This window comes from Gossypium arboreum, chromosome 4 (assembly GCF_025698485.1).
Source record: "Gossypium arboreum isolate Shixiya-1 chromosome 4, ASM2569848v2, whole genome shotgun sequence".
NCBI classification, from domain to species: domain Eukaryota; kingdom Viridiplantae; phylum Streptophyta; class Magnoliopsida; order Malvales; family Malvaceae; genus Gossypium; species Gossypium arboreum.
Genome location: NC_069073.1, coordinates 107,092,162 through 107,108,737, shown reverse-complemented (window position 1 = coordinate 107,108,737; position 16,576 = coordinate 107,092,162). Strand labels below are relative to the sequence as shown.

Here is a 16,576-nt window from a genome sequence, read left to right as displayed (position 1 = left end):
CCTACGTATGATTCTTTTTGGCTTATTAGACATTCATCTTGGCAATAGCATCACCAGATTATCCAGTTTCTAACGACCACTTGCAATTCCTCCACCACCTACATGATAACCACCATCATCCTTCTCTGTTGATATTGCCACCACTATGGTCGAAGTATCTACTGCCATTCCGCCGATACTGAATCCTATATCTTGCAGCCGCCAGACATGGTTAGGCAAACCGAAAGGGAAACCAAAGCGGCCATCAAAAAGTCATGCATAACTTTACACGTTTATGTACAATCCGTTGCTCGTGTATGAAAGCAGTATTGAAATAATGTGTTTCAAGAGTTCAAACAGAAGTTTCAATAATAATAATAGTTGAAATAGAAGACTCATTCATCATTAGAGATTTTGATAAAACGCTTTAAAAATTTAAAATTTAGTCATTCTATTTTTATTTTCATGAATTTTGTTTCTTTATTTTTATATTTCAAAATTGATTCGATTATTAATAATATATTTTTTCAATTTATTTGCATAATATTTTAACATTAAAAAATAATTACGAGATAGTAATATAACTAAAAATAACATTATAATAAATTTCACTTTAACAAAATAATTTTAACTATGATAATAGTTAAATTTAAATTTTGAAATATGAAAATAGAAAGATTAAAATTTAAAATAAATTTTAATTTTTACAAATCAAATAAATAGTAATTTTGCATTGCATTTCAAACATGGATATGAATGAGCTAGGAGGAACAAGCTTTATAATTTACATAATCAAATCAAAAATGTTAATCTATTTTACATATAGCTTTTATATATATTTGTTGTGTTCTCCCATTGAAGTTAACCAACGAATCTTCGTTTTTTTGTCATTCTAATTACATACGTGATTTGCCTCTTTAACAGCCACCTCCTCCTCCACCACCACAGCCACCACCACCACTATGGCAACCTCCTCCACCACCACCACCACCACCGCCACCTCCTCCAGCGTCAAAACCTCCCCCCCAACTGCTATACCCTGCATCACCAGAACCACCAATATCTATGTTTACATGATCTTCGCCAAAGCGATGATGACCAGCAGCAGCACCGCCACCGCCAATATTACTACTCCCTACGGAAGCACATCGACTAAGAGCAGCAAACAGAAGCATCATACATAAAAATACAGAGAATATAATAACCGGAATCACCCAAGGTTCCATTGATCTTTTTTTCTTTTTCCTTCTAATGTGTTGATAATGATGAACTACTTCTATATCCATCAACTCCTTTTATAGGTTATACGGTTGTCGTACGTTAGAAGCAATCTCTTATTGAATATCATACTTTTCAAACCCCTAAAAGAAGAAAGAAAGAAAGAAAAAAGTCATAAACCGCGTTTGGGTATATCGAAATTGAATGAAGCAATTATTAGGGTATAGATTAGTAACTACGAAACCATATGTTTAAAGGTAAAAGTCAAACATATATAAATATTTGAATTGATTACATCGGACTAGGCAATGGGCGGAGCTTTGAGTGTTTCTGCCAGAGTAACGCGGAATTTATTAAGGATACACTCTTAGATGCCCAACTTCCTAAGAGGTTAGTTCACGTCATTATGCGGTGCGTCACTTTTTAGTTCGCGTCATTATGCTGTGTGTCACTTTTGCTTCCATGCAATTTTTGTGGAATGGGTGCTTCACAGATGAGTTTATTCCTTCAAGAGGAGTAGGAAAAGTGATCCTATTTCCCCATATCTTTTTCTTTTAACAATGGAGAAGCTTTTTCAGACAATTAATTTGGTAGTCACGGAGTCTACATGGAAGCCTGTTCGATTGGGAATGGGAGGGCTTTCTCTTTCACTTCTTTTTTTTTTACGGATGATCTGGTTTTGTTTGGAGAAGCAAGTAAGGAAATTGTTGAGTCCATGAGGTCAGTCCTTTGACAATTCTGTTGTACTTGGTTCATAGAATGAATGCAGAGAAATCAAAAATCTATTTTTCAGCTAACGCTGATGAGTTGGTTAGAGAGATGCTTAGTGAAGGTTTGGGTTTTCAAAAGGTGGAGGTCTTGGGGATCTAGTTGAGAATACCATTGTTCCACAAAAGAGTCACTAGGAGTACGTTCCAATTTGTTATAAATAAGGTGCAGAAGAAGCTCAATAGGTTTGAAGCTAAACTCCTGTCTATAGCTGGTAGAGTTACTGTAGCTAACTCAGTGTTGTTGGTTATATCAAGTTGCTTTATGCAATCGACCATGATTCCTTTAAAAGTGTGCGAAAAGATTGAACAAATTGTTAGGACCTTTGTTTTGGGCTCCACGAGAGACTCTAGGAAAGTGCATTTAGTTAATTGGGATACATACTGCCAACCTATGAAGCATGGGGGTCTTGGTTTAAGAAGATTGGCCCCAAAATCGCTCTTTTTTTTATGAAGGTAGATTTTCAGTTCACGACCAATGTAGATGCTCCTTGTTTTTGTTTGTTAAGGTATAAGTATAAGGTAATGGACTGATGTCCTAAATCTATTTATCGACCCTGTTGTTCTTATGTATGGCGTTCTTTATCAAATATTTGGGAACAGTTTAGACATAATATTTCTTGGAGCATAGGCAATGGGAAAGCTTGATAACATTTAGATTCCTGAATTGGGGGTCATTCGTAATCACATGTTGTTCAGCTTGAATATAAAAGATCAAGTTAAGTTAGCTGAGATGGTTAATGCAGATGGTTAATGCGGCGATGTCTTGGAATATATAGACGAGGAGGGATAATTGTTTTTGGCAACCACATAGAATTGGGAAGTTCTCTGTCAAATCAACGTATAATAGTTTAGTACATATGGATGATCGAGCAGGGGATAATGTTTGGAGTGGAATTTGGAAGACCAATTTGCCTCCAAGAATTGGGAAGATAACATGTTTTAATCTCATTGTCGTTTTGAATAATTATCTGATGTTAATTGTGAATTTTGTACTCATAATCCTTTAAATTCATATTTTTATGCTTAATAGAGCACTTGTGAGCGAAAAACGAGCAAAAATTGGAGCACTAAAGCAAGTTGAAGAAGTCACATGGGCCACAACTTTTCACACGGCCGTGTGATATGCCGTATCGATTTCACGGGATTGTGCATTGAATAGTAGAAAATCACAATTTTTAGGTTTTTTTTTTTTTTGCATTCTAAGACATATATATAACAAAGATAAAAAGATATGAGAGAGCCGTTAAAGAATACTCAAGAAAATAACTCGAAAAATACCATTGAAGCTAATTTGAAGCAGATTACCATCAATATTGAAAATTCTCAATTGATTTATTAGAAAGTTATCATGAATTTTTTTTATTCTTTCGTATATACTATATATTTGATTTTTCTCTTCTCAAGTATGAACTAATTTTCTAAATGCCTTAGGGAGTTGAACCCTACGATGAAATATGTCATTTGATTTCTATTTTAATTGATAAATACTTTGTTTCTTGTTCTCAATTATATGTGCTTAATTTTTTGTTTGATATTTCTAAAGTATTAATCCATATTCAATATGCTTAAATCGATAGTTGAATAGACCTTGTTTAAGATTAGATATTGCGTAATTAAGTGGAGTTGCATGCAATCCTAGAAATAGGATGATATAAATCTACTAGATTAGAGTCAAATCTAATAGAAGAACCCATAGCACAAGTTAATGTGATAATAGTGGTTTTAATTAGAAAGAAATTTCAATTAATCAACTTAAGTCAGTTGCTCTTATACTTGAAAGAGATATTAGTATAATTTAAGGATTTTTACGGATCAATGTGCTAAGTAAAGAAATTGCGTTATTTATATTGATAGTGACAGATGAAATCGAGGTAGATTCTTACTTGGATATTGTTCTGTTTCTTAGTTGTTATTCGATTATTTTCGTGTTTTTTTTTTGTCGCGTTCGTTAGTTAATTAAATTAGTTAATTTTAGTTTTAACGGATCATTTGAATTATTCGGTTAAATAATAGAAAGACGTTAATTACTAATACTTGTAGTCCTTGTGGGAACGATATCTTTACTTACCGTAATCGTACTATTAATTGATAGGTACACTTACCTTAATCAAATTTTAATTAATTTCGTGGACATCATATATATATATATATATAAATTAGCTTTTTACCTATAAACTTAATCATATTAAGCTATTTTTATAAAATTTTAAGATTTCATTAATAATATAATTGTAAAATTAAAATATAATAAGCTAAAAGTTAAATTTAAAAACATAATAATTAGAATTGGAATCAATTTAAACAAACGATATATTCATAAATAAAGAAGTAAGATGAGTCCAATAAATTAAATTTTACATTTTAAAACAAACTCGATCTAGATGTGCAACTTTTTTCTTCCACCAATTTTTTCAATCATTAATAAAAGATTTCAAACTATTAATAAATCTTTTTATTTACAAATTCGAAATAGAAATAAGAACGATTTCAAACTATTAATCAATCGAATAATATGACAAATACGTTGAATATTTGACGGAAAACATGAAAGAAAAAATAATATAAATTACTTATTAATAAGTGTAATAACTTACGTGCAATGAAGTCATTTTATTAGAAATAAGAAGGCAAAAATTATCTAATCATTTACAGCCAGTAAAAGAAACAAAATACCAACAATCTACCTATCCAAAAACCCTTTCACAACAAATCACCAAGAAAGCAAATCAATCATAATCATGACTACTTTTAGTGAACCCACCATTGAAATGCTTCTCAAAGGATCACCAAAACATACCAAAACTATCGAAGCATGTGCAAGATTAAACATGGAAAAACCACTCCTTGATCACCTGAAGGCTCCAATAAATCCGACAATATTTGGTAATGCTAAAGCTCCTTAGAGCTGCCATTCTCCCAATAGAAAACTCAAAATCCACTTCTTATGATAGCATACATCACTTTCAAAAAGAAAGAAAATCATCTTACATGAGGTAGTACAAACATCCAACATGATCATAAAAAAAATTCATGACAAATGCATACAAAACGTCTCATGGAGGTCAACTGATTAAATAAGACTCGTTTAATCCACTTGAACTAGTCCGATTTGTGGAACACATGGAGAAATCCATCTACTTGAAGTCTTAGTGGCCCGATGAAACAATCCAATAAAACTAGAGTTATCAAGATAATTATTGTAAATCCTAAGGGATAAAGATTTATAGAGTTTAAATCCCCTAGGACTCTAATATTGTAGATAGACACTAATCTCAGCCATTGATATAATTCAATCTGTAGCGTTGGATCTAGGGGAGTTCAACTATAAATAGAGGTCTTACCATCATTTGTAACCACTCAGTTGTAATCATTCATAGTAATCGAATACTATTGAGAACATTTATTCAAACACTTGGCGTGCTTTTACTTTCTTGTGGTTTTTCTGCTTTTTCGTTCTTCTTTTATCTTTGAGTTGCTTCTGCTTTGTTTTCGATATCTTGGAGAATTTCTATCGAGAATTCTCACTTTGTGAGAGTTAAGTTGACTTTGGAGGATTTAAAAAAAAAAAAAAAAGAATTGCTTAAAACTATATAGATTACAATACTAAAGTTTTAACCCCGTAACACAATATTGAACATGAAAAAATTACTCCTTCATCACCTAAAAGCTCCAATAAAACCAACAAAATTTGGTAATGCCAAAGCTCCTAAGAGCTTCCATTGTCCCAATCGAAGACTTAAAATCTCGTATATTCACATATTAAAATATTTCTCTCATTTTATAAACATAACATAAACACTTAATTTACATGTTCACATTTATCTTTATTTTCACATATTATTGCATATATACATACACTTTTATTCTCACATATCACTTTTGTAGTCCTTAATAAGTCTCAGAGGAGTTCAATAATTCCTTTACTTGTAGAGATCTAGGCTCAACATGAACTTCTGGCCTATAATAGAATTTTGATAATAGGAACTCCAAAAAAATATATAGGAACTCTAGTAAACACATTACAAAACCCAATACTCCTCTCCTAATACCCTTCGGACTCCCATATCACCAACTTGATACTCATCCGAATCCCTAACCCTTTTCAACTTCAAAATCATTTCATTATCATATGTCATATTTCCTTTGAGTTCGCTAAGGCATTTATTCACATATCACTTTCATATAACATACTTGACATATCACACATATATCAATTTGTATCATATTACTTATTCACTTTGAATCACATAAATACATTCACTACATTTTTAATTCACATATTTATTTATTCACAATTCACAAAATTATAAACATAACATATATTCACAACACTTAGCGCTTTAGATTTCAATTCACTGTCATTAAACACTTTACTTATAACACTTCACTTAAATATTTTATTTCACTATTTTATCACACTTAGTAATTTTTTAACATTTTACAATTTAGTCCTTAAATTATTGAAAATTCAATAATTATTATATCACTTTACACTTCACTACTATCACATAATAGTTCATTTAGGTCTTTAATCACAATATTGGTTTCACATAACACCTTTTGTACGCTTTACAATTTAGTCCTCTTTATAATAATTTCACTATGCTACATTTATTTACTTATCAATTTATGACAAATAAATAAATTTTCACTCTTTAAAATTTAATCCTCGGTTCCATGAAAATTACTAGTCACTAAATTATCACTTTATCATTTCTTACATTACTAACACACCTTCTTCCTTTTTTTTTTTTTTGTGAAAACTAAGACACCTTTAATTTTATATTAACTACTAAATTCAATAACATATTCAATAATCTTAATTATATCTTATTTAATAATTTCATATTAAAATTTAAATACTTAAGTATTCAATTTAAAATAAACTAACTTGAGTTCAATTAATTATTTACCTATTTTTCACTTGAAATTAACATTTCTCTTCACCTTCCTAAGCTTTCACTTTACTTTCATCTTCATCTAAGTTGTTTCCATGATTGAAAATATTCCATAGCACTCTAAGATCTAAAATTAAGCTATGATTTTAAGGAAAAACTCAAGAAAAATGCATGAGAATTTTTCTTTTTTTTTTTCTTTTCTCTCCTTTCTTTCCCTTTTATTTTTGTTGCCCCAAGCTGCTGCTGTTCAACCTTCTAACTGTGAGAAAACTCTACACTTTTCTTTCTTTTTTCAATTTAGTCCATTTACTCCATCATCCAATCAAATTTCAATACTTCTCATCCTTAATTTCCAAAAATTTTCCACCTCATCAGCTATGGAATTTTAATCCCATCATTATGTCTCTAAATATCAATTAAAGATGGAAATTTTTTATTTAGGTCTAGGGATGAGCATTCGATCGAGTCGAGTAAAAAACAACGAACTCAATTTGAATTTTTTTTAATCGAGTCAAAAAATTTTGAGTCGAGTTAACGAATCCTATTATTTTATACTCAATGTTGCGTTTACATGGACCGATTATTTAACTAGTAGACGAAGTACAAGATTATTTAACTACATAAATACTATAATGGTTTTGCTTTTTAACTTAATGTGTAAATGATTTAGAACGACGTAGTTTTACCTTTTAACTTAATAGTTTTGACTTTTAACTTTAGAAAAGGTAAATATTTATCAAAACGACATAATTTTGCCTTTTCTTATTCGGATTTTCGGATAACTCAATATTCAAGTTAAACCGAAAATTTTGATTTTTTTATTCGAGTTAATCTGAAAAACTCGATTAACTCTAATAACTTAAACTATTTAATTCAGAATTTAAAATTTTTATTGAGTTTTTCAAATTGAATCGGATCTTGCCCACCCCAATTTAAGCTCCTCTTCCAAAAAAATGGGGAAATTACATTTTAGTCCATATACTTTCTATTTTATTCAATTTAATCCCTATATAAAATTTTCAAGTCCACGTATCAATACATATCCATATCACATTCATAAAAAAAATTTTAAATTTGTGCCCATTTTTCTAAAATGGTATATTTACACTTTTAATCCATCTTTCACAAATTTTCAATTTAATCTTTACTAAAATTTCACTATTCTTATTTCTCTTAATTGACCTTTGAAATACGTTTTCCTCCAAACACTGCTCCTGGTGTTGAATATATCTTGAATGTTAAATGTTTATAAACTGTTTAATATGAGTTTATTGTTGATGAGTTGATTTTATGTTTGATTGTGAATGTTAATGTTTTTGCTTATTTAACATGTAAAGCGTTTGTCATGGGAGAAAGTTGGTTTTTTCCCTTTTATCTTGGTTTATTGCCTCTAAGATTCACTTTTTAATTACCATCATGTACTTGCTGACTCAAAGAATATATATTTACCTAATTTAATTCATAAAAAAATTATTGAATTAATTTTGCCAAGTCAAAAGTTGGGCCGAGATAGGACAAAATTTCAAACCAATATTTCAGTGTTTAAGGCCCACAGATAGGTGAGCGGTGACTTGATTAAAAAAATTGCTAGAGAAAATAAAGCAATATGGTATTATTATCGCAAACAAACAAGAACGGAAATCATTCACAACATTCTTTTCTCAAGGCACCAGGTTTTACACTATCTTAGCAATAAATTCACACGCAAAAGGAACTACAAGTAATCATGAATCAAGTGTAGCTAAATCCTGTCCCAACAACTATCATTGCTTAGGTAAATTCTGCACTTCTTTTCCTTCTCAAAGGGGTATTGAGTAAAAATATTCTCCAATAAGGAGTCAACACAGAAATGGTCTGCTTTACAGAAACAAATGAGGTACTGACAATTTACAACTTCTCCACTATTGCAAAGATTAGCAGCCTTCAGCCAAACAAGCTATCTTTTTAGAAACATCAACAGCACCCATCCAACCTTACAATAACATGTTGTACGAGTTTCCACATTATCACAACCTTCCTTCACTGCCTGAGGCTGAAACCAAAGAAAGCGGTAACAATAAGAATCATGAAATATAAAACAACCTACCCTGCCTTGTCTTTAAGCCAAACCACCCATGTACAAGAGGCAGTCGACAAAGGATTAGGCATTGATGAAGATAAAGGTTGATAGAATAAGTTGTAAGAGAAAGTAGCAGAGTTCAGAAATTATAAAACCAATAGTCTATACAACACCAACACCATGACAAGAAAAATTTTGAAGCAGTCCCATGATTTACTACACCAAATGTTCAAGAGCTGTTCAAATTAGGAAGTGTCTCGTCAGTCACTCAATTGACCTTTTGACATATAAACCCAAGAATTTTGCCAAATTCGATCTATGAAAAATTTGTTTACTAATCTAAAACAAAATCGAACCTTCCCATTTGCATGCCAAATGCAAACACAATCCTTTTAAGCACTAGGCCAATTACCTAATGTCAAATCCTAGTACCCAGGAGTGAAGCCAGAATTTTTTTTCCGGAAGGACAGAATTAAATTGTATATTTTACATCTATATAATTTTTAAAGGACTAAATCAACTTTTTATTTTTGGGGGGCCAAAGTGCAATTTTACCATTACTATTTTAAAATTTTATAAATTATAAAAGGGCTTAAATGGAAATTTTTCATCAGATGGAATAAAGAACTAAATGATACTTATAAATACTCAGTAACTAGTATCACTACATAGAGAAGGTTTCGAAAATAATGCATTTGTGTACATACAAGATAACACAAACAAAGCAAAGTTTTTAGGAGTGATACCAATATGCCACTGTGCATATGACAGTGGAGAAGAAAACCACAATCATGGAATACATAAAAATAGCATGTGAAATTGTGAATAAACATGATGATCTAAAATCAAGAATGTGAATTTAGTCAACAGATTCACCACTGAAGACTAGAGAAGTAAAACAAAAATAACAGTTGTAAATCCCTAATCAAGGTAAAACAAAAATAACAGTTGTAAATCCCTAATCAAGGTAAAACCTTAATTTTTTTTAAAAAAGAGGGAAACTGAAATCCGATATAACATTAGATGCAGATATACTTACATGCTATAGGCTATATGAGCTACAGCTCACTGTAATTGCGCCAAACTGCACGGAACTCCTCACGGAAAGTGTTAAGACGAGCCTTCAGGTTAGGTGTTCTAAAACTTGCATGGAGGATAGTGGCTGAGAGAGAGAGATGAAAAATGAGATCCTAAGGGGAAAATTAGAGGTAAAAAAAAAAAAGCATAAGGAGATGACTCACCAAGGAGTGCAATGGCAAGCGCCCAGAGCACAGTCAAGAGACCACAGGATACATACCAAAGGATGAAACTCACTGCAACCAGAATGGTAAAATTAATGGCTTCCTATACTACACAGGATGGAAAACAGATCGGTTCTCATTTATTAAGAAAGAAAACATTTCTGAAACATATCAATACCAGTTGAGAGTACGAAGACAAAGACCCAACGAGGCCGACCACATATGTGAATTGTTCTTTTAGCTGACGGACGACCACGAATCACAGGCCTGACCAGAATGAAAAAGTTAATAACCAATCAAGAAAATAAGGCCTGCAAACACAAACAAAGTAATCAAAACTTACGTAAGAGGAGGCCTCATCTTAGCCGCTAAATGTGGAGAGAATTGCCTCACAGTTCTTGTCACCTTCTCACTAAAAGTACCAGCAAAGCTGTAACAAATAAATAAGTTGTTATACACACGTGAACCAGAAACTACCCTAACCATATGTTAACCTTCAATCCCAGGTATATCCATTTCAAAGGTAACATTCAAAATAACTTCACTGACTTGATATTCAGAACACTAAACAAAGAGGTCTAACATAACTTACCTATCATTCAGAAAAGCAATGCTAAGTGCTGTTAACATCGCAGCTAAAATAGCAACCGGTCTCCTCAAGAATCCCAAACCTACAAAATGAAATTAAAACACACACATACAAGGTTATTTAAGAAAAAATACATGAACTAAAATTAAACTCAAGCGCCACCGTTGATTTGTCTACTTACCAAGAATGACAACAATCATGATGAAATAATTGGTTCGGTAGCTGCAAAGAGAAAGAAATGCATAAAATTCAAGTACAAAACTAAAAGAAATGACGTATTTGGTCTAGTATATGCAAAAGCACATCCCCGATTAAGATTCAACAATTATCTTCTCTCTTTTTTTTTTTTTTCTCATCAAATTTTCTTTTATTTTCTCTTATCGGAAAATAAACAGCATCGATCAAGATTCAAACTGATTCGAACAAAAGAAGAAAATAAAATTAAAAGATTAAGGAAAAAAAATACTAGTAGAGATTGCATTTAAAGCGGCTATTCCATTTGGCATATGATCGAGGGAAGGTGAAACGAGAGAAGAATTCGGGGAGAGGTCGTGGCGGTGATGACCAGTCAACTTCACGAAGCGCGTCGATCAAATCCTCTGCGGTTACGTTTCCCCAATCCATTCGATTTGATTATGTTCGATCCCCTCGTTCCTTACTATACGAAACCCTAGGGGGAAGGAGCGGCAAAAAGGAAACTTTTACGAGGAAGTGAAGCTGAGGAGAAAGAAATCGAAGTTTCGTGAGGGAAAGGGAGAGATTATTTTTCTACGTGAAGGAAGCTTTACAGATTGTTATTGGAGAGGGTTTTTTGGACAGAAAAACAAAATGGTGTTTTAAAAATGAAAAATGCTTAACTGTGAAGGAATTTGGAAGGTTTGGTTTCAGCGATTGTGAAAGGCAAAACGGAAGTTGATTGTCATGTCTGAGCCCGGGTTCGAACCGGGGACCTCTAGTGTGTGAGACTAGCGTGATAACCAACTACACCACCCAGACAAGCTTTGTGTGAACTTTAACTTATAATATATATAACCAAGAATTGTTGGCATTTGATTAAGGATGTCCATAGGGAGAAGATGAGGATCCTTTTATGAGATTGCTGTAGTAGATGGGGATCCATAGGGAGAAGAGATGTTGATGATCCAATTATCTATCGAGGGGTTGGTAATGCCTACTTCTTTGTGTGTCAAAGTTGAATGAAGAGGGAATGGAATAAACAAGGTGGTTGGGTTTTTCCATGGCTCCAACCTGATTTGGGGTGATATTCTTGAAAATCAGCTTCTTTCTTCACTTCCATATTATCCATAAGTTGCATGTGAATAATGTGCAAAAGCATCTTGTGTCTTTTTGACCTCAAGCCATTGGGCACACAAATAGCAGACTTGATGTTGGAAAAATGTGTATGAAAAATAGTTTAATTCGCACACTCATAATTTAAAATTTACCGTAAAAATAAGATTTGGTGGTAGTATCTATAGTATTAAATTTGTCTGGATAAAATACATGTGTTTTTAAACAAAGGATATATGCAGAATTTAAGATTTGAAGCTCAAAATTTTTTAACTTTCAACTGAATGATCTTTTCTACTATCTTCAAACTCTTAGATGTTTAGATAGTAAGATGTAATTCAAAGAATCAAACATAAGATAAAAATTAAAATTTCCTGAGAGTAGTCGACTTTCTCTTTTAGAGGTATTTAAGATAAAAAAAATTAATTTCTAAAAAAATACAATTATATTCTCACAAATTTCAAATAAGAAACACTCATGAAAAATTAAAATTTACTTAATTGAAGAAAATAATTTAAATAAAATTTTCGCTAAAGTTTAAGGGAGTTTCCCCACTTGCTTTTATATGTTTTTCGGCAACCCTCAATCTCTATGTTGCACTAGAATAGGAAGATGTGGAAAATATAATATTTTAATAGAAAGTTGACCTTATAATAGAGGGCAGCACACATATTTGCAATCACATTTTAAATTAAATTAAAATAAGTTCGTATAGCACAATAATTTAATCTTCTATTTAAATATGTATTTTTCATAATTAATTAATTTAATGAATTAAATTAAATAATTTAAGCAAGTCAATTTTATCTATAATATATATAAATAAAAGCGTTGGAAAAAGTTTTTGAACCAATAAGTATATCTTTTATTTTTCTTTATATTACTAAATTCACATTTAGAAAAAGTTAAAGTAAAATCAAAGTTGCAATAATTATACATTTAAAATAATTATAATTTATTAGAAATTGAAATTGTGACCAATTATATGTTTAAAAATAATTATAATTTAATTTACAATTATTAATTAAAATGTTGTGCTAATTTTAAAATAGATTTATTACTTAAATAAAAATCTAAGCTTAAAATATAGGAAAACATCAATTATAATTATAATTATAATTATAATATTTTCAATCATATTACTAAATTCACATTTAGAAATTAAATAGTTGAAGCAAAACAAAAGTTGTTATAAGTATACATTTAAAAATAATTGTAATTTAATAGAAGTTGTGATAATTACATATTTAAAAACAATTGTAATTTAATTTATAATTATTAGTTAAAAAATTCTACTAACTTTAAAATAGAGTTATTACTTGAATAGAACTCTAAGCATAGAATATAAGAAAATGTTGTGATAATTACAATTACAATTACAATTACAATTACAATTATTAGTTAAAAATTTTGATGTGAACAAGAAGTTTTGCTAATTTTATTTTTAAAAAGTTGTGATAATTTTATTAAAGCAAAATAAAGTCATTACTTGAACATAATTCTAAGCATCTTAATTATCACTTAATTAATATTAGAGTTAATTAGTTATTGTTTTGAATAATATTTTTTGCATAAATTATATAAAGTAAAACTATATTATATGTTCAGTATATTAAAAATATTTTAATTATTATTTAAAAAATTTTATTATGATATTTGAATTGATAAATTAATATATTTAATTATATTCAATAATTTAAATAAAATATTATTTTAAAATAATTATTATAACTAAAAATAAAATATTTTAAAAATTGAATAAATATTAAACACGTAAAAGAAAATGTGATGCTTGTGATATTAGAAATTAGTTCCATTAAAAACATGACGGTTTTACCGTATTAGAATTTATGCATAATTTACTTTGATTGTCCTATTAAAGTATAATTGCGATAACTAATTAATATAATTCTCACTTTAGACTCATTTATTTGTTTTATCGAATTAAATAATTCTTCAAAGAAATTAAATTAATTTGCACATCATCTCTTGTCATCTCGAGAAAATGCATTTATTACGGATGATAATTCATATAATATATTTCTTATTCATCATTTTCTTCCATTTGTTAAAGAAGTTCTTATTATGCAATCATGCAGAGCCATATTAAGCTAGCGAAGGAGCTAATTGAAAATATATAATTAGAGTTTAAATTATTTGTAATTAAGTTTTGACTCTATATCTATTAAACACAAATTATTTAGTTATGGAGTCAGTCCATTAAAATACCATGATTTATCTCTCAATTATATTCCACTAGAAAACACCATAAATTATGCTTTTGTCATATGTGTGTTGCTCTCATAGAATATCTTTAATCCCTTTAGGTTAAATTCTTTCACCTAATACAATCTATTTTATCTTATGGTTATCATTGTATCTTCTATAATGAAAATAGCCATTACTTTCAAATAGTAATGATAGTTATTTGTCCTAGAAAAATAGCCATTGATCACATTCCATTTTCATAGTCCATGCAATGTGTTAGCTTTGATTTTCTAATGTTCTGATATAAAAAATAATCCCTTAATCAAATTTGATAAATTATGTTTTAAGAAAGTATTTTCAAGTTATTATTCATACTTAGAAATAAATTTAAAGCTTCAAAATATTTTTTAAACAAAATTTCTAAGTACTTTTGGGTGGGTGCAATACCTATGCCAAAAGGAATTGATACCCAACTTGGAAATAAGCAATTTGCCTTGGGGGTACCAAACCCTTTTGGCAAAGGAATTAATGCTCAAATTAACAGTGAGCTTCTTTGTCATACTGGTATCAAACTCAGTTCCCTAAATAGTTTAAGCCCCAACTCAAGAGGTATCAAACTTCTACTGATGAGGTATCAGACCTTCTCCATTTCTTGTTCGATATTCACAAGCTCAATGCTCACATTTTTAAGGAATGAACCAAACCCGAAAAACCAAGGTACTGGTACTTATTCTCCTACAACTTACATTACATGCTCGAATTAATGTATCCAACGACTCAATTCACTCCAAGCGACTTCAAATCAACAAAAGAGTATAAATAGAGATCAAGAACACTCAAAAGAAGATAAGAAACATGCTTACAAAGTCTATTGTTCATAATTCCAATATTTATATTATATTTATCATATTTTCTTATACACACTTAGGTAGTTATTTCTTTTAATCTTTCAAATGTTGTAAAATCATTTGAGTGAGTCATATTATTGTAAATCATGTTTTTAGTGGTATTCCTTGTTTTCCAATTTATTTCTTATCTTTGTGAGGGTTTACTTAAAATTTTGGGTAGAAAACCTTAAGGGGAAGTAACTCTATCTTGCCTATTGAAAAGATAGTGTTTGTAAAGGTTAAACATTGTCCTAAAAAAGTTTCAAATTAGTGAATTTGGGAAATCCTTAGCTGTGGTAAGCTAAGGTAGTGGAGATAGGCAATTGGGGTCAAACCACTATAAATTCTTATGTCAAATTTATTGTCATTTTTCTTCCAAAAATTTTAAACACCAATTCACTCCCTTTTGGTGTATATTGAGCTTTACATAATGCCATTGAAATGATATCATTTACTCTTATCCAGGTTGTGAATCCCACTATTGTGAGTAAAGTCATGTCATACATAAGTCATGCACCCAATATACCAACTTTTGGCTCATTACCATGAGAGCACATGTTTTCAATATAATAAAGTACATGAATTACATACACAAGGTCAATCATTTACTCAAGATTGAAGTAAGTCACACTATGAACATCACAAATGAATAAATCCATAAATGAATCTAGGATAAATTTTACTTAAGTTTAGTCTAATGTATAGTCAATCTAGACAATCATATCTACGTCTCCATTTCTAGAAGTCAACCACTTCGGTAGCCGAGATAAGCTATCTCCCCAAATCGAACTTATAGATAATATAATAGTCCATTTGAATCAACTGCTTAGTTTGATTCCTATGAATTATAGACAATTTAGATTATTTATTCTTTATAATGCAACTTTATATTCGTTAAACATTAGGTAATCAATGAGCTAATATTTATTTATACATTTTGCTTTTCATGCAAAAAACCATTGAGGTCAATCATAAAAAGTTATATAATTAATTATATGAAAATTTATTTATTCAATCAATTTGAAGATTATAAGTAGAATGACGAAAGCAATACACTAATAGCAAAAATCCCAACACTCGAACCATAAGGCTCTTATAAAATCATAATGGATAAATAGATGCTTCATGGATTCCATGTTTATGAGGCCAAAAGGGAAACAATCATCTATGTTTATATTACACTATGGAAAAATATCCCCTTTTTGGTATATATTTGTTACAAATTTTCCAAAGAAACATGATAAGCTTGAAGGGTAGTTTTAGTTCCAAGAGATATTTCAAAAGGATATTATTACCATTCTTAATGGGGTTGTAAGAGTGTTGAATGGGCCATAGGTACATGTAAGCATTTTTTACTGAGAAGTTCCTATTGTGGTCATGACTCTAAACAAGTCTATCTTTTCCCCTAGGAAAAGCAACATGTCTATTGGTGAGGTT

At 30.2% G+C, this 16,576-nt stretch overlaps 2 protein-coding genes and 1 non-coding gene across 3 annotated transcripts; all 3 read right to left on the bottom strand.

Moving 5' to 3' along the window:
• Positions 1 to 69: 69 nt before the first annotated feature.
• LOC108458929 (glycine-rich cell wall structural protein-like) lies at positions 70 to 1,205 on the bottom strand. The gene is made up of 2 exons (XM_017758320.1): positions 908 to 1,205; positions 70 to 185 (listed from the first exon to the last, which is right to left on the bottom strand). The coding sequence occupies exons 1-2, from the start codon at positions 1,203 to 1,205 to the stop codon at positions 70 to 72; spliced, it is 414 nt and encodes a 137-aa protein (XP_017613809.1).
• Positions 1,206 to 8,518: 7,313 nt separating this feature from the next.
• LOC108457994 (PRA1 family protein A1-like) lies at positions 8,519 to 11,716 on the bottom strand. Its single transcript, XM_017757217.2, has 8 exons — positions 11,221 to 11,716; positions 10,936 to 10,976; positions 10,758 to 10,836; positions 10,509 to 10,595; positions 10,344 to 10,432; positions 10,166 to 10,237; positions 9,964 to 10,086; positions 8,519 to 8,897 (listed from the first exon to the last, which is right to left on the bottom strand). The coding sequence occupies exons 1-7, from the start codon at positions 11,376 to 11,378 to the stop codon at positions 9,983 to 9,985; spliced, it is 630 nt and encodes a 209-aa protein (XP_017612706.1). The 5' UTR covers positions 11,379 to 11,716; the 3' UTR covers positions 8,519 to 8,897; positions 9,964 to 9,982.
• On the bottom strand, positions 11,677 to 11,750 carry TRNAV-CAC (transfer RNA valine (anticodon CAC)). Its single transcript has one exon. It is a non-coding gene; the product is annotated as a tRNA-Val (tRNA).
• Positions 11,751 to 16,576: the final 4,826 nt, after the last annotated feature.